The sequence below is a fragment of the Barbus barbus genome (assembly GCF_936440315.1).
Source record: "Barbus barbus genome assembly, chromosome: 42".
Classification (NCBI taxonomy): domain Eukaryota; kingdom Metazoa; phylum Chordata; class Actinopteri; order Cypriniformes; family Cyprinidae; genus Barbus; species Barbus barbus.
The window spans coordinates 16,148,688-16,167,811 of record NC_136720.1 but is presented as its reverse complement, the minus strand read 5'-3'; the positions used below and the strand labels follow the sequence as shown (position 1 = coordinate 16,167,811).

The 19,124-nt window shown below is 39.4% G+C and overlaps 1 protein-coding gene across 1 annotated transcript in view; it reads right to left on the bottom strand.

Moving 5' to 3' along the window:
- Window positions 1-19,124, bottom strand: part of LOC306861089 (plexin-A4-like) — a 224,644-nt gene that overhangs the window by 193,537 nt on the left and 11,983 nt on the right. Inside the window, exon 2 of the mRNA XM_079403167.1 lies at window positions 12,126-13,439. Coding sequence (XP_079259293.1) covers window positions 12,126-13,340 — 1,215 coding nt within the window. The 5' untranslated portion in view covers window positions 13,341-13,439. The remainder of the gene's footprint in view (window positions 1-12,125; window positions 13,440-19,124) is intronic.

The window sequence follows — 19,124 nt, the reverse complement described above, 5'->3', positions numbered from 1 at the left end:
CAACGTTGGAGATTGACGTCAATCTGACGTCAATCTGACGTTGGGTTCTGTCGTCAACTCGATTTTCATTTACAACCAAAATGCAACGTCTGTCCAACGTTGGAGATTGACGTCAATCTGACGTTAGGTTCTGACGTCAATCTGACGTTGGGTTCTGTGGTCAACCCGATTTTGATTTTCAACCAAAATTCTTAGTGTCAAAATTCTGGGGTCCAACGTCAATCTGACGTTATATTGACGTCCGGTGCCTGCTGGGTATATTCAGCATTATCACCCATCACTACACTCATCCTTCTGTACCACCCTTTCTCTCACACTTGTCTTTCACAACGCTCTTTTGAATTAAATGACTCATCTCTGTTTCCATCCTGCTGTGGCCTCTACCCAGTGCTGACTTTACTAGAGAACTCCGCTAAGAGAGAATAAAAAGATGCGAGTGATGAATATTGCACAACTACCTGCACGTAATGACATTTAATGACTTAATGACGGTGAACCCTTTCGGTAAGAAAGAGATTCGGCAAGCTTCCGCTACCATAACAAAGACCACCATTTGAAAGCACTTTGCTAGTATTATTTGATCCAACATTGGCCTTTTCTGAGCAATATCACTACTTCCAACTGAATCTTCGAGCTTCAAAGAAATTGTCAAAAGATATCAAAATGAGAGTTAAAGAGACAAAAATCAAACCCTGAAATCCCATCTTATGGCACTTTGCTGGCGTAAAGATATACAGTATAGTTCAACATCTAAATGCAGCCACAGGACAGGATTTTCACAGATCTGTGATGGTATCTAAAAAGCAGATGAGTTGTGAAGCCTTCTCACATCTGCTCTACGTCTCCTCAAGCTTCTTTAAACATAGATATAAAAAAAATATTTAAAATCATCTGCCATACCTACCGGAAGTAAATAGAAACTGTCAGATTTCTGCGATTACAACATTTATGCAAAGCTCAGGAGACCAATCAGAAGAGAGTCATTTGTTTGATTTGGTTGAGTAAAGCTCAGTGCCAAAATCGCATTCAGCAGATGTCAATGATGTCACTGCATACATCATTCTTTGTGAATCAATGAAACCCTTGGGATGTGAAATGTCAGCACTTATGAAGACAGAGGTTGTGTTTGCATTTGTGTTTTCTTAAGCCATTGTTTGAGGTTGTGTGTTGGATGGATATGAAAAATTCATGCATGTATGAAATGCTGAAGGCAGGTTATACTGCACATTGTGTTTTCCGAGATCTCAACTGTCAGAAGCAACACAATGGCAATGCAGCTCGCCGCTTGAAAGGGTTTGTAGCTGTGCTTGAATACACATTCCCATGTGTCAACATGCATATGTAGAACTACATAAGGTTTATGATGGCTCCAACGAATGAAGAAAAGGCGGTAAAATTGACGTACTGCTCAAGAAACATCCAACAAGTTCTGGAGCGCATAACCTCTTCACATCTACACGTAAAGTGAGTTTAGTCTGATTAGAAGATAACTATCTAATGATGGATTATGACCTTTGCTGCAGTAGTTACGATGGGAGATGTAATTACTGAGGCCAATAAACCTGGAGATCGACTTTAATGAATGGAAATGCACTGCGCACAGTGCAAGCGACTGATTAAAACCATGTCACACCATCCCATAAAGTGGTTCTCCCAGAAAGCGTCACCAAAGAGAAAACTTGGCGAGGAACTGGATCTGTGTTAATGAAAAATCAAGGAGATCTCAGGGGGACTGCAGTATTTCAGACTGATAAGCTAGCATATGTTGTCCAATTCAGAGGTGCACTTAATTTTACCTACATTTCACACAAAATAAAGCACTGCTCACGCAGAAGTTACTTTAACGGAGTGAATTTGCTTGAAATTTAAACCCATTGCAAAATCTCCATGGAAAAATGTTTCGCCCTAATGCCCTAATTGTGAATAGCACACTCTTAGAATAGCAGCATTATCTGAAAACGTTTGCTTTTGTGTAACGCTGCATGTCAGTATAAGTCCAAAATGACTGCCAGATCAACGCAACACAGTAATTACAAAGTGCACCTTTAATGGGGGGAGCAAAAAAAAAAAAAAAAAAAAAAAAAAAGTATGACTAGCAGTTGGAAACTAACGCGAACCGACAGCCACTTCGATAGAATGTCTAAAAAAAAAACTGATCTGTCTAGGAGGGTGAAAAGCGCTAATTATTTGGCAATAATATTTAATGAGCATGCAGAGAGACTGACAGCTGTAGGGGGAAAGCCTATAGCCTGATTTTAATGACTTATAATTGAGATGATTATGAATAATAATGAGACCAATCTTAATTTAAAATGTTCTTATCTCTCTGACCGCAATGTGTCTATAAGAGAGAATGAGGTTGAGAAAAATGCATAAATTTAAAAAAAAAAAAAAAAAAAAAAAAAATATATTACTATTAGTGTGTGCTGCCCTTGTTTGCTTGAATACATCACTCCAGGAGACGAGAAGGGTGAATTTACTGTGCCGGACTCATTTTCATACCATTTCTTTCTGCTGACATAGGGAACATGGTGTGCTGGCAGATTATTTTTTATAGGTCAGATGTCAACAAAGAATGATCTATAGACACCAAGACTTCCACACTGATACATTCATTATGCTGGGGTCGACAATATAATTGGCCCGGTGGCCCGGACGTACTTTTAAAACCGTCAGGGCCACCAGATCGCTCCAACCACTAGCCCGGTGGGGCCAGTAAAAATAATGCCTCGATTAAAAAAAGTCTAATTTCACATTAATTACCTGTGGTTCTGTGTTTTGATTTCTGTTTAATCGTCTCGGTAACCACCGCTAACACGTTACGTGATCCCGACAGCCTTACGCTCCGTCTGCACCGCCTTGCTCGCTCCCGCGGTTACGCGCGCAAACTGCACACTGCTGCTCAGCACCTACCTATAGCTACTATTAAGCTAGGCTACATGTTTCTGAAACCCACATCACCCGGCCAAACGCCGGGTAAAAAAGAGAAGGCAAGGAAGAGAAAATCACCAGAGGAATTGAGGGAAAGCGAAAGGGAATACGAAAAGAAAAGGCAGAGAAAGTTTCAGCCCCAGTGGCGAGACCGCTGGAATTGGCTGGGCTTAGGGGTGTGCGATATGACGATTTTTGATCGTGGACGATAAAAATGTCTCCACGATCTGCTTTTGAAGAAATATCGTAGTATCGTGCTACAGCACACATTGTCAAATACAGTTCTGGCGCCGCGGTCTCTATATACTGTACAACACGATATACAGCAGTAGAGTTACTCTGACAGGACACTGCACTTATTCACGATCACAAAAGTACATTATTTGCACACAAGCCTTGCTGGTTAAATGTTTCATTCGCGCGCTGGTCTGACGTGCGCTTTTTCTGAGCGCATACACCTGAAGCACGGACACTAAAAAGCCTGTCTAACAGCGCCTGATTACTCAACTAACTTATTTTTTGCGCTAATACTGTCAAAACACACAAGGTTTACATACAGACTCAGTTGGTTATCTCTAAAATGAAAGTAAATAGTTAAGAGAGAAACGGATGCGTGCCTGTATATTAGATGCGTGCAGCTCTTAAAGGGACAGGACACTAAACATGCTGTCGACTGTCATTAAAGGGATAGTTCACCCTAAAATTTAATTTCTGTCATTATTTACTCACTCACATGTTGTCCCAAACCTCTATTAATTTCTTGTGCTGAACCCAAAATAAGATATTTGAAGAATGAGGGTAACCAAACAGTTGCTGGTCTACATTGACTTTGATAGTAGGAAAGAAAAATCCTATGGAAGTCGACCAGCAAGTGTTTGGTTTTCCACCTTCTTCAAAATAGCATTTATGTTCAGCAGAAGAAAGAAACTAATTCATGTTTAAAACAACTTTTGAGTAAATGATGGTATAAAAATAAAACATTATGACAGAATTGACAGACAGATGACAGAATATTTATTTTTGGGGGAACTATTCATTTAACGTTGACAAAACAACAAAACGCAAAGAGAAAAATCACTCACTATTCTTGACTGAAAATCTTTAATACAGTTGCTTTAGGAATCAGTCTATCTAGTGTTTTATTTTTATATTTGTTCAATTTCATTGAATGCTCTGCTAAATACACCTATTGTACCTGAAAATAAAGCACTGTTTGTTTTATTTGTATATTATGTGTATTTGTAATGTGTATCTTTGTTCTTATTTTTTAATAAGAAAGATAGAATGATGACAAAGATTTTTATCTTCGCCCACTTTGGCCTAAATATCTGCCATGTCTTTTTTTTTTTTTTTTTTGTTACCTTGAAAGGCTTTGTCTTTCTAGTTTGGCTGTAATGCTCAGACAACTTGTAAAACCAACATGACAAAGAATCGTGATAAAACCGTAAATCGTGATATTTCTAAAAAAAAATCGTGATATGATATTTTTCCCATATCGCCCACCCCTAGCTGGGCTACGATCAAGAAAAAAAAAAAAAAAAAGAGGTTTACTGTGAGCTCTGCAGATCAATGCCCACATATGCAGACAAGTAAGTTAGAGAAAAGTTAACGTGTATGAAACCTATGGTATGAACATAATATAATGAATTGCTGTGTGATTACGGAGAATGAATCCTATGCAATAGGTTTATTTGCACTTGTTTCATGTTTTTGCACAGTTTTGCTGCACTTTGCACTAAACCTACCTTAAAAAAAATAAATGTTATTCATGTTGTTCAAGCAAACTGTTCTTTTTCGTGATTATTGGGATCAATACCCGACGCGTTGACCTGGGCCAGTGAACTTCAAAAGACACTGGCCCAGAGGACCAGTGGCAAATTTCCCTTATTGTCTACCCCTGATTATGTGATACCGCCATGCACACAAGCACTTCAAAATTATCTTCTCCCTTACTAGGATTTGTAACTGACAAGAGATATAAAATCTTAGTATTAGCAGGAATAGTATTAACGAAGACACACCTGAAGCAAAATGGGACACAAGACAATGGATATAAAAGTCTGTAAATATACATTCAAATATTTGGCCTTGCAAAAACGGAACAATACAATTGACTTGTTTTTGTTTGAAATAAAAAGCATGGCAGGCAGTGACATTCCAGTCAACCACAAATCAAACCCATACACTTTAAATGCAAAAAAATAAATACGAACATGAGAATGCCTTTTCTTGTTCAGGTTTGAACACTCAAAGGCACTTGGGAAGTCTGAGAGATGTTTGGCACAACCAAAGCTACAGTAGTCTTGAGCGAGCTTCAGATCTCTGCCTCTGCATTTGGATTCCCCTTCGATGTGTCTGATCTTTAAATAGCAGCACACAGCTGCCAGTTGTAACCCTGTGGGAGTAAAGCTGTGAGCATGACTTATCGAACCCTGGACTTGGGATTAAGAGAATATGGGCCTGACTTCAAATCTCATGAACACATATCTACATTGGGGAAATAATACATTTGTTGACTGTGGGGGGAGAGTGGAGATAATATTTATTACTAATAAATATAATTTTTTTGTACATCTTTAACTGAAAAGAAAAATAACTTTTAAAGAATTATACATCTTTAAAAGAAAAATAGTAAGGCATGGGACATAATTAAGAGCTCATGTCACATGTAGTGGTGCATATTTCAAAGAGACACAATCTCTTCTTAATGAGGGTGACTGCATGACCATTGTGTGTGACACGCCACGCCTCTGTGCATGTGCATGAGAGATGACTTCATTACCGCCATCCAGAAAGATTTAGTCCAAGTCTGTTTTAATGAACTGATGAAGATGGCTAGTCTGTCTCACGTATTGAAATGCACACCCTTTCTTTTGTGAGTTAGTTTGTTTGTGTGTGTGTGTGTGTGTGTGTGTGTGTGTGTGTGTGTGTGCATATGTCATGTTTGACATTAACAGTGCCCCTTCATGCAGTCTGACAGCCCTAATGAGCAGCAGAGCTGCTCATCTGTTCATTAATTGGGAAAAACAACACACACCATGGGAGCTTGAAAGAGTCAGCAAAGAGTACTGCTGCTGCCTCTGCAAATACATTTCAGAATTTACCATGGTAACCATAGTTACTTGATATTTCTACAGTAAAACTATGGTAATGTGAGATTAGCATCACTGTAAATAATTTTTTTTTTAAAAAGACAGGAAAAGTTGCTCGCGGAAGTTTAAAAGACAGACGCAACGCAACGGAACAGGTGTCTCAGGATGAGTTTTACAAAATTGAACTTGACACGTCATCCTAAACGTGGCACATGGTGCAAGACACAGTGAGACACATTGCAACAGCCACAGACGACCTCTAGCACATTATTGTTAAAAAATAAAAACATTTTGTCGGACCGTCCAAAACTGTAATATATGCATCCAAAATAAAAGTTTGTTTACATAACATGAGTGTACTGTGTATATTTATTATGCATAAATAAACACGATATATTTAAAAAATATTTGCATGTATTAACATGTATATTTATATTCACAATTTATATTATATGAAATTTAATTAATTCTTAAATATATATGCATGTGTGTGTATTTACTATATATATATATATATATATAAATAACTAAATAAATATGCACAGTACATGCTCATATTTATGCAAACAAAAACTTATTTTGGATGCGATAAATCACAATTAATCGTTTGACAGCACTACATTTTTGAAAGAAACACTTGCTAAAATTAAAGAAATGCCATTAAAGCAGTAATTGAATTCATACCAAATATTCTCACTGTTGCGTCTCAGCAAGATTAGATCATAGTTCATATATTTTTCTATATTATGTTTGATATACATCTAAAATAATAAAAAAGCTATTCATCCATGTCATCTGCCTGCACATGATGCATCACGATGACTGCTAGTAAAGACCTGAATTTTGGACAGAACTAGAGATATATCTCATATGAGCCAGGCTTACATTATGCTATGATTTTTCACAGCATAATATCCTTATCGTTTGCAGAGGGCACAGAGAGGATATTAAGATATACATCACTTTCATATCTTCAGCAAACCTGCATTACTATCATGTCATGTTGATGTAATGTTTGCAGAGGGCTGAATATTGAGAGAATGTTATCTTCACATTCATGAAGAGGGGCTTGCTTGATCTCACTGCGCTTCTCTGCTTACTTAATTAGACTTTCATATCAGGAAAGTCAAAAAGCTACTGAGTCGGTACCAGGTTTTTTCCCCTATTTTTCTTTCTTTCTTGCTTCTTGGTTTGAGCTGAGAAGATTGTATATGTTTGGTAAATGACGTGCAATATTCCAGCAATATTCCAACTCGGCAGCAGTGAGTTTTTCATGCATTATTGAAAACACAAACGCATCCGAGACCAACAACTGCAATTCTTGTAAAATCATCCGAGTGATATTAGCGAAACATCCATCATCCCCACTAAGATAGCAGGTTCATGTGCCGTTTTCTCACTCCTGTCATTCCCCACTTTTTATCTTGTCAACATGGTCCCATTGAGTGCGGACTCAGGAATACCACAGCCCAAGAGCGTTTAACTTCAGTCACAGAACCACCTGAAAGATATTTCATTCTTTTTTGCCCTGGGACACTTTCGAATGTGTGTGTTTGTGGGTGTTTTTCTGAGACACATGAGTGTCTGAATGCATCCGTCTATGAGCGTGTGCTTTTATTCATAGGAGAGTCAGCGCAATCGTGCCCATGTTTCTTCTGCCTGTGGGTGTTTGGAAACTTCTTTATACCTAATGGAGTCTGCTCACTGTGAAAGACATCATGAAACAGCATTCACAATGCATTCAACTTCCGTATATTTAGATGACGCAATATTCTGTGGCAAGCAAATAAGACGAGGCTCAGTTTTATCCATTGGGATGTAAATTTTACCATAAAAAGTGGGCACTGTATAATAGCTTAAAATATAATTTGTTAAGGTTATCTTTCTCCCCACCCATAGTCTTGGTTAAATCTATACACATGACAGCTTATTACGCAGACAAAGTCATAATATTTTAAGCGTAAACATTATAACTATTACATATGATAAATGCATAAATATATAACTACATAAATATTAAACTATAATAAATATATTGATATAAAACATTAATACTATTAATATTTAATTATCTGTGTCACAAATCTGGTCTATGAACTTGTTTACTCACCACCAGAGGTCACTCGCTCACCACATTGACTCTTGCACCACACTACTGTTGCATTTCACCTCAAACTACAATTCCCATAATCCATTGCACTGACGACACACCTGATTGCACTGGTCACACACCCTACATAAACCATGGACTTCCTCTTCCTCTCTGCCGAGTATTGTTTAGCACAGGGCTGTCCAAACTCGGTCCTGGAGGGCCGGTGTCCTGCAGAGTTTAGCTCCAACTTGCCTCAACACACCTGCATGGAAGCTTCTAGTATGCCTAGTAAGAGCTTGATTAGCTGCTTCAGGTGTGTTTAATTAGGGTTGGAGCTAAACTCTGCAGGATACCGGCCCTCCAGGACCGAGTTTGGACAGCCCTGGTTTATCATATATCCTAGCGATAGCTACTCTACAGAGCCCTCTCAGTTGTTATAGTTTTGCCTTGTTAGTTCTCTCATGTTTGATACCTGCCCGTGTTTCCTGGATTAACCCTTTGCCTTGCCGTTCGGACTTTGTTAGCACCTCGTTTGGATTATTGCTGTGTACCTGGATTATCGCTCTTGCCTTGCCCCTGTTGGATATTGTTCGCCGATCGAAGACCCACGCTTGCTCTAGAACTACTTTGTCTTGCCATTTATATACCCGTTTGCCAATGTTTGACCCATGTCTGTTTGGTGACCTTGCCTTTGAATAAAGCTTGCAAATGGATCCGCACGTCTTGTTCGCCCCGTAACAATCTGCCATGACACTTAACATTACCATTTTAAATAGTCAATATTAATAATATCCATTTAGTCAAAATAAATGAATAATAAACAATTAAATAAATTAAAAAAATTTAACACTAAAAAGGAAATTTGGGCATCACAGTACAAGTTTACAAAAAAAAAAAAAAGTTTAGATTTCAAAAGATTTTAATAGATGATAAAAAAATATTGATAGATACATTTAAAACAATATTTAAATATGTATTCCCAATCTGTATAAAATACTGTGTTCTTCAGAATCGCATGAATCAAAAATCATGAAGCTCTGATGAATCATGCTTAAGACCAGAAGCATTTATTAGAGTAAATAGGGGAAATGTTAATTTCATGTTGTCTTTAATAAGCCTGTGTAATCATGTGTTTGCATATTTCCATGTTTATATTCATGTGTGAGATCCAACAGCTCTCGGAGAAGATAATTTAAACAGTAACAGAGCATTTATCAGTCTCGGATATAATGTGTTTGAGCTCACTTGTTTTTTTCTCTTCCCCAATCAAACACTTGCCTGGCTTTTAAATGATGAGCTAGTAGCCATAGTTACCGGAGGAGGAGACGCAGGCCATCCATCTCTCTCTCCTCACTGTGACGCTCTCGCTTTAATTTATGCTGCAGTGGCCATACTGCAGCGCACGCAAAAATGGCACCATTCCTCAACATAACTCCTTTCCTTCCTCCCTCTCTAGCAATACACTTATCACGACAGCACTCGCTCACAGTCTGCTTCACATTTATTCTTGTGTGTGAGTGCCTGTAAGTGTGTGTGTCAGTTTCACTTCCAGCTCAGTTCACACACACATCCTCTACACATCAGGAAAAATTTGACAAATCGAACCCTTTACGCAGGAGCCCTCATATTACCACCTTAAGAAAGGCACATTGGCAGTATTATTGAACGGTCAAATCATATGATGTATACCATGGTATTTACATGCTATTCCACATTGCACGTTCACATTTCTACAGCTTGGCTGTTTTATCAAAAGGTCTAGAAAAACTGAATCCCCACTGAGTATCATAGCAGACATTGTAAACGTGACAAACATTTTGACCTTATTTTGAGGGAATTTCTGGACCAAATTAATTATTTTAATTGGAACAGGCTGTAAGTTGGTAACCAAAATATTAGCAATTATGTTGTCACTGCTGTGAGAAATTAAAAATAGGCCAAAAAAATCTGACCTGCATTTATACAGATATAGAGATCAGGGGCCCGTTTCAGGAAGGAGGTTAAGTGAAACCTTGGAGTATGTTAACCCCGAAATCAGGGAAACCCTGGGTTTTCCGTTTCAAAATGGGAGGTTTTTCAAACCCGGGAAAGCAGGGTAAGTCAAGCCCGTTTCTGAAAGAGAGGTAACTTATACTCCGAGTCAATTACCGTAGTAACTAGTGGTTTATTTCGGTCTCCTCCCCCTTTTTATAGTGTTAGCGAAGTTTAAATACCTCATTCATGCTGCAAAATTGCTTTTCTTATTGAGTATGTTTGTCTTATTTCGATTACAAATATCATAAAATTCTTAATATGCATTTTATATATGAAAAATGGTCTACATTTAGTCTTGTTTTCATTTTAAGTGCATTTTACATAAAAGTAAAATTGTCCACCATAGGGTACGAAAAATAAACTTTAAAACATCGGAGATGCAGAGAACATTATAAGTCCTATATGCAGATTTTAAGGAAAGTGTGCATCGCTCTCACGCTCTTTCTGAGATTTTTTTCCTGGGCACAAATCTGTCAAAAAGGGGTTTCGCAGGACTGTAGGTCAGTGCGGTAAAAATCGGTTTAAATGAGGCTAATCTAAAAATGACATTCACTTGATAACATCTATGATGTCTGGAAGTAACCCAATAATCAGAACTTCCTTCAGGATTTCCACTGTGGTTGGATGCATTGATGACAAGCATATCCCCTCCATCGCACCTTATGAAAATTAAACTGATTACTTTATGGATGCCAGATGGAGGGGTAGTACGAGCCATAACCACCACCACAGCTGTTAAATAAACAAATTCACTTTTTTTTTGGGGTCATCTTTATTTCCTAATACAAAAGCAAAAGTTATTCTTTTTACTTTTGGATTTTAGAAATCTTTCAATACTCTACCATCTCCTCTTCATCTGTCAATGGTGCTGGTGCTTGCTGTCGACAAGTCAGTAGTTAATATTACTCTAAGATATGTAACCAGTTGGATTGGACAATATTTAGTTATGTGAAAAGGGTGTTTTAGACTGTGGAAAAAGCTACAGCGCATTGAAATAGACATTGAATGATATTTAATATTAAATTCATTGTTTAAAGCTTTACCTGGATTGAATTGCATTTTTAATTGTGCTTTCTTTTTTAGCTACTGCCACATTCTTGTTTCTTTTTTCTGTTTTTTTTTTTTTGTTGTGGCCATGGGATACCATTAAAATAAATATTAGTTAAATAACTTAGTTTTCACCTCTGATATTATAACAGTTATTAAGTTATAGACCGTTATTAAGAATTAATGTTACGCATTGACGGAAGTACGCACGCTGACGTTTTTGGCGGGAACTGTTGCCATGGTGAATCGTAATTTCGGCGCTCCGCTGATCATGACTTTTCATAGTCGTGGTGTACGCGCTTAACTCAGAGTCAACCTACTTAGAGTTGAGTAAACTAACAATTCAGCTGTTATGTAACCGAAAAATCTGAGTTTCCCATCTCAGAGTAAGTCAACTCAGAGTTGGTTGAACCTCCTTATTGAAACGGGCCCCAGATCTACTGCAATATAAAATATCATTGTCCTTCTGTAAATATTGGTTTAAAATGCTGACTGAAATTGGAAAGACAAATTCTCCAATTCATTTAGCCCAAACACCCACAGTTTAAAATACAAGCCTTTTGCTTTCAAAACAGTCAGCTTCTAGGGAACCATTAAAAATGTCACTTTATTTCGATACCTTGTCCTATGTTGTCAAAAGACTTGTTATAAGCACAGCCAGTGGTAATTGATCAAAAGTGGTTTTGTATTGCTAGTGGGCACTACCTCATACGTGCACCTTTATCAGACCACAATTAGCTCTACGCTCTGGTAAAAACTGAATGGTCTTGTTTCAAAAACTTCAATTTGTATACAATTTGATGACTAGCCCTGAATGTAATAGTGTTCACATCAATTATTGTGAGTCATAGAGTGTTACTATAGTAACTGTCACAAGTAGAATTGTTCCACTAATGGCAGGTAAGCAGGGGTGTGCTGAATATACTCACCGCGCTACTGCACGAGATGTCTTTCACTTTGAGCCAAGCGAGATCCAGGGTTCCCTCTCCTTTATAGCACGACTGCAGCCGGTCCTTAATTCTTTCGTTAATTTCTTTCAGAGTGAACACGCAAAGAGCCGACTCCTGAGACGACTCCTTGGGCCTCCTTTTCTGTCCTTTGGAGAACACGGCATAAAGGATGTCATCATCGGGTCCTATGCCCAGCGAACGTGCCAGGATGGTACCTGCCTTGGACAGGTAGGCCGCCTGCAAGAGCCGATACTCAACCCCACCCTTAACGCAACCGAGAGGAACCTCAACATATGAGTTAAACGCAGTGTCGTCCTTGCAGAGACGCACCAGTTTGGAAATGTACACCTGTTCACGCCCGGCCGAGGATGACCCGGTTGTTGGGCCTCCTCCCATTTCGGGTTGCAATGTGAGAAAATACACAAAATTTCCACTGCTAAACCCATATATGTAATAGATGTCAAAGTCTGGTACCACTGTGAATGTATCCGATGGGATTTTAATCATGGAGGCAACAAATTCATCATGGAAGACGTAGGCGAACATCCCATCCTCCTCAGAGTTACGGGTGAGCTTACGACTGGATATCGTCGGGAAGTACTCCGGTCTTCCGTCGACAGCTGTGGCCACAAACAGCTTATCAGGTGAGGCGTCACCATAAGACACAATGACCCCAAAAACGGAGCCACTCTCGTTGACGCCAGAGAGGTAGTGCTCTTTTTTATGGAAGGGCTCTCCAAGCTTAAAGAGATCATCCAGGCGGAGGAGTTTGCAAATACCCTGATACAGGCTGCCACAGGCCAGCAGCCGGTTCTCACGGTAGTCCATGAGCAGCATCTTGTTGACGTTGTTGGTCAACGTGAGTGGTTCGCTACAAGGCTGCACTATACGGGGCGGGTAGCAGTTCCGGTTATCCTCATCTGGACCAGTCTGATGTGACACCTGTACATCCAACCCAGGTGAGAGTTTGTAGATGCGGTTCACTGCCCCAAGGTACACATTCCCATTTCTGTGGTCCACCGCAAGATGGTTAAAGGTCCATTCAGGGTATTCCACCCGGAATGTGCTGTATTTCTCATGTACTCTGGATGCCGCTGAAGGCTGTTGTGGCCTCGTAGCCACGAGGGGGACCAGCAGGACAATGATGCAGCAAGAAAAAGTGAAAAAGTTCCATCTCCTGTTGTGGGAATCCATTGTCCTGTTGCCTTACGGGAAGAGTGTCTCTGTCCACTACTTGCTACCTGTGCACTGTATCAGTATTCAGGCTTCTCGTGAAGTTGGGACATTCTGTTCCTGCACAGAGAGAAAGAACAGAAGAATGTTAGCATTAAAGATATTAGCAATAGCTTCGACCGCAATAAAACTGGAAACCAAAATTCACTGTATCCTCTACAAAAGATTATCTGAGGAGAAAAGACAAATTATTAAAGCCACATGACAGTTTTCCTACCATTTTAAAAGCGCACAAGTAATTAGAAAGAGAAAGAGAGGTAGAAAAGGGCACTCTGGGAGCTCGCACAGTTGGCATGAATGGATGCCATTCTCAATGGGATGATGCATTTTCCCCAGGAGTTAACAGCTAGGATGGGCACAATTTCTCTGCCTGTGCTCCACCTCACAGCTGGACCTCTGGCCCTCCAAATTGATTTTCCCCTTAGTATGCGATTTGCATGCTTTGCCGATTTTCTTCCATCTTTCCAGATAGGGCAGTTCACCTGCTGACACAGCTGAAGGAAAGGCAGAGCTCACAGTCATGCCTGCAATGTCTGAGTAGTGGTGGGACCACAGGGCCAATTAGATGGAATCGCTAATGGCTGCACAAAAGACAAAAAAAAAAAAAAAAAGTTTGCTTATTATACTTGAGCAAAATAAGCAGCTTTTGACTCTGTAGTGTTGAGCAGTACTAATGCTAAAGGTCTGCATATGAATGCATACAGAGTATATAAAAGCTGTATTTTTAGTTGTAGAGAAAGCTAGTAGTGGTACACTTGGCTAGCACTTAACTGCGGAGGTTCACAGCAGATGTGAAAATCACTGCTTAGCCATTGTAGTGGGCATTAAGATGTTATACAGTGTAAAGGGTATGGACTCCACAGTAATGATTAGCCACTGAAACAGAAAGCAGAGACACACGGTGAGGGAGCGTTAGCCCACTCAGAGGCATAGGAGAGTAATAAAGAGTTCGGTACACTTTCCATTCTGCGTGAGAATGGTCCTGCTGCAGCTGTGTTCATGTGCAAGAAGAGAATGGTTTGAAATATAGTAGTGTGTGTAATCTGAGCAGTGGGGGATAATGTTCTCTGATAGAAAAGTCTAGCAAAGAACCACTTCAAAACACTACAGCAGGTATCATTTACTAGCTATTACATTTAAAGTGGGAGAAAACGGAGATGTGAGCAGAGGTAAAAACATGCATGAGGAAGTGGTGGTCTAGTAAAGCTGAATCAAAACACCAATTATGACCCCTCGGCTCGTTGGGGGGGTTCAAACAGCAATCAAAAGACCAAATCAACATCCGTCCCATAAAGCAATCACATGTAGAAGCTCTATAATTAAATACTATTTTTTTACAAGGACAAAGTAGAGAAACAACAGGAAACTATATGGGTTGAAGACGGGAAATAATGGGATGAGGATTTAAAACTATATCTCCCATACGAATACTATGGCTCAATGGATCTGTAGCTTGTTTACTAACCATTAGGCTATGGCTCCAACAACTCTCTGAAATATTAATGTGCAGGTATAAAACTATTTTAAAATAATAAGCAGCTTGGTTTGCAAGAGGCTTTTTGGTACATGGTTGGATGTTAAGCATCCATGCCAATCCATGGTGGTAAAATTAAAAAAAATGCATCTAGTGCTGGGCTTTAGGATCACCTAATCTGCAAGGTCATCCAAAAACAGGGGTTTATAATTCTAGCATCTTCCCATAGGTTGCTTTAGGAGATTGCCAGTTGGATTGGATACAGCATTCCCAGTATCTTGAACAGGAAACATGAGTTGACCTCCAGACCGGAGATACTCCAACAGTCCAGCATGTTGCCAATAGAAAATCAGTTCTTCTATTGGAAAGCTTGCTTGCAACACACACACACACACACACACATGGACTGGAGACCACATGCTGAGTAGCCACATCAAAGAGTGCCAATGAATTAATGGTTAATACCACACACAAGCAGCATCTCTGGGAATGTGAGGAAACGGCACATTTAAGGTTTAAGCTATGTGTGTGTTCACTTGATAAATAATTGGATATTCATGCTTCTCATTCCAATTCTTTGTCTTTCTAGGATACAACTGCGACAGTGAAGTCTCACTTGATGCAGTTTCTTTTGTGCTTCCAGAAAACCAGCACAAATAATCAGAGTAACACAGCACTAACAAGAAAATGTGTAATTGTGAGTCAAAGGCATTTTAGAACAGACTGGACTACAGAACTGGAAAAAGCTCTGTGCTAAAGACAAAAAAAGCAACATACAGATGTTGATTTCAGTCCATTATGAGCTACATGAACAATCTAGACTTCAAAATCCAGTCAAAAAAGATTTCTTAAGCATCACTGTATAAGTGCATTTGAATTATTACTCTACCTTCTGACATCTCAGATTGAATCTGCTGTAACAAACCTATGTTTCCCTATCCAGACTGTCTCATTCATGGCCTTCTGGCTAAAATGTGCACCAACTGCCAAACACCATGCGCTCCACACTGGGCATCAGTATGGCAAACTGAGTTGACACCAGGCTGCTTAAATCCTGACTTCAAGTTAGGTGGGTGGATACTGGCAGTGGTAGACTATTTCCATGCTACTTTTTGCATTTCGAGCTAAACTCCAGGCCATCTGCGTGTCAAATGAGGTCAAGTGAAGGTCTCAGAGACCAGCTAGCAGTATTAATTGACATAGGACCAAAAAACCAATAGGAAAAGAATAAGCAACTAAATTCACCAAAGACCAGTGTGTTTGACTGGAGCCTTTCCAGGCTTTGCAAACACTCAACCTTGAATTTAATCAAATGTTTGTGGGAGGGGGTGGGGGGCCAAGGGCATCTGAACAATCCAGAATTTATCCTCCCTGATCTAAGAGCATTATCTCAGAACAGTGCAATTCAACTTTGATTACTGCATGTCACAAAATCTCATACTCTGACACCCGCACAGGCAAAATCACGCATACACACAGACGCTTACGCACACATCCTCCTGTTCGACTTTCATTAGCACAGCCTGCACTCCTCATCCCTCTATGGACAGATGGAGGGATTCATCCCTGATGTGGGTCTGAAGGAAAGGGTGACAGAAGGATGCTAGGAAGAAAATGAGTTATGTTTACACACCGAGCACATACAGATAAGGGTTTTTAATTATCTACAGCCCTCCCAGAGGGCGAAGGAGCTCCGCCCACCAAAATCTGATGGGACATCAGGATGCTCAAAAGAGAGAGAGCAACAAAAAGGTCACACGACAAATAATGTGCAATTCACTTACTCTTCAGTGTCAATTAAAATTGACTAAAATAATATGGAATTTAAGGGCCAACGCATCTATAAAATCTGATTTTCAATACCTTTATTATGGACAAAAATAATTCACAAAAACAATATTATATAGATAGATATCTTTAACTTATTTTGTGTATGGCACTGGACTGCTAACAATATTAAAAAAAAAAAAAAAAAAAAAAAAAAAAAAACCGCATTGTATTATTAAAGCTGCGGTCATATTAGCTAAATTATGCATCCAAAAAAAAAAAATAAATAAATAAAAAGATCCATTGTCAAAGCACTTTTCACACAGAAGTCACTTTCAAACAAAGCAGTTTTTTTGTTGGTCAGCACAGCACAAGGTCAAAGTGACGTTAGCACTAGTGCATTGTCATTTGAATTATAGTATTATTGTACTTGTCATGAACTAATGTGGTGTTTGATATCTGCATGGATCAAACTAATTATTTACAGAATTAATCAAAACTACAGCTCTCCCTGAATCGTGGCATTTCAAAGCAATGGATTGAGACCAAATGCTGGTCAGACAAATCCAGTGGATCTGAGAGACATGTTGACATCTGCCTGTCCTCGCTCTCGCTCCCATTTCCTTCTTTCCATTTCCTCCCTCGCTCTGATCAGAGGGACCGTAATCCTCCACAGCAGCTCTCGGTTCAAACAGACTCTGTCAACCGCTTTCCATCCATCTTCCTCTCCTTCGCTTACACACATACACAAATCACTTCCCTTTTGCACACAAATGCATTTTTCCCCTCTCACACCTTTATCAAACAAGTCAGGGTCTCACTCCAAGATGAAAACGTGTTCGTCAGGGGTGCTTTCTGCCTTGAGCGGGCACATTTCTCCAGCAGACCATAAAAAGATACTGCGGCCGACTGTACTGGCTAACACACACACTTCCCACAGACTCACATGGAAATGATAAACGATCAGATAAAGATACACACTCAATCATGCATAGAAGCACATCAACATACCTTCTCTTTCCCACTCGGTCCACCTGCTCGCTATCTGTGCTGATGCCCAGTGTCATGGGCGTTGAATGCACTGAATGTTATCTCTTCAGATAAAGAGGTTACGATACTGTTAAGAGGCCCATTGAAGAGCTACTGATCCTTATTGCCATTATCCTGTTATTAGGTTAGACTCCAAACTGCTTCCTATAGATGTTTGCCATGCTCAGCTTACCATATAAACAAATGTCTTATTTGTCTCTCGTTATTATGACTAGATGAGGTCTTGTATTCAATTAACTGATGTCTCAGGAAGACCACAAAGTAGTGTGTAATGTTAAAGTGACAGTTCATCCCAATTCTGTCATCATCATACACCAAATTTCAAACCTGCATGACTTTCTTCTGCAGAACACAAAAAATATTTTTCAATATCTTGTGTACCACAGAAGTGAGTGAATAACTGAAGACTTTGAAGAATTTTCCATTTTAACTAGGACTCAAACCATTATGTGTAATTTCAGAGGCTTTAAAGCCTCCTTTTCTTCATTAGACATTCATCCATATTACAAAAGACGAGCAAGCAGCCCAACAGAAGACACAGATTATCAAGCACACACAACTGTGTAGAAATACACTGATGGGAGGACAAAACAAGTCTGTCTGACATCCGCATTAAACACTTAATCTCAAAGCTGGACCAAACATCCACACCAATAATGACATTAAACAACACACAAAAAAATGGATATGATTTTACACAACATTACTAACTTTGAATTAAAATAAACAAGTCAGTAGTCCAATACTGGCTAATTACATTTATATTTATATTTATGCATTTAGCAGACGCTTTTATCCAAAGCGACTTACATTGCATTCAAGTTACAGTTTTTACATTTTATCAGCTCTTGCTTTCCCTGGGAATCGAACCCATGACCTTTGCGTTGCTAGCGCCATGCTCTACTATTTGAGCTACAGGAAAGCCTAATTACTTAGCCTCACTGATGCTGGTCCATCACCACTCTTGGAAAAGTAGCCAAACAAGGGGTTTCCAGTTATCAATGGCTGCTTAACCAACCAGATCCTAACCAAGTGTATCTTTCAAACTCCCAAATGCTCCTAAAAACCCTTTAGCCAAGAGAAGCAGAGCTTGTAGACAAATCAGGTCTTTCCTCTTTCACCTGAAGGTGTACTATTCGTGAGTCTCAGCACGTTTCACACATTCCCTCATTCTCTCTTCACTTCCACATATAAGATGCGGGCAGCTAAAATCATATCCTTGGTCAGTCACACCACTTTAAACTTGTGCGCTCTCCACTGGCTTTTCGGTTCTTTCTCTCTGCTCACTCTGTGAACTTTTTTTTTTCCCTCTCACACTACTTGATAAGTTTTCAAATGGCATTCATGAGAGGTCACCTCTCAGTGTTTAAGAGGAAGTCTTATTTATGATCCCAACACTTGCTGTGAGACAAATGCACAGTTCAGCACCTTAAATCAAAACGTTAGCCACTTCC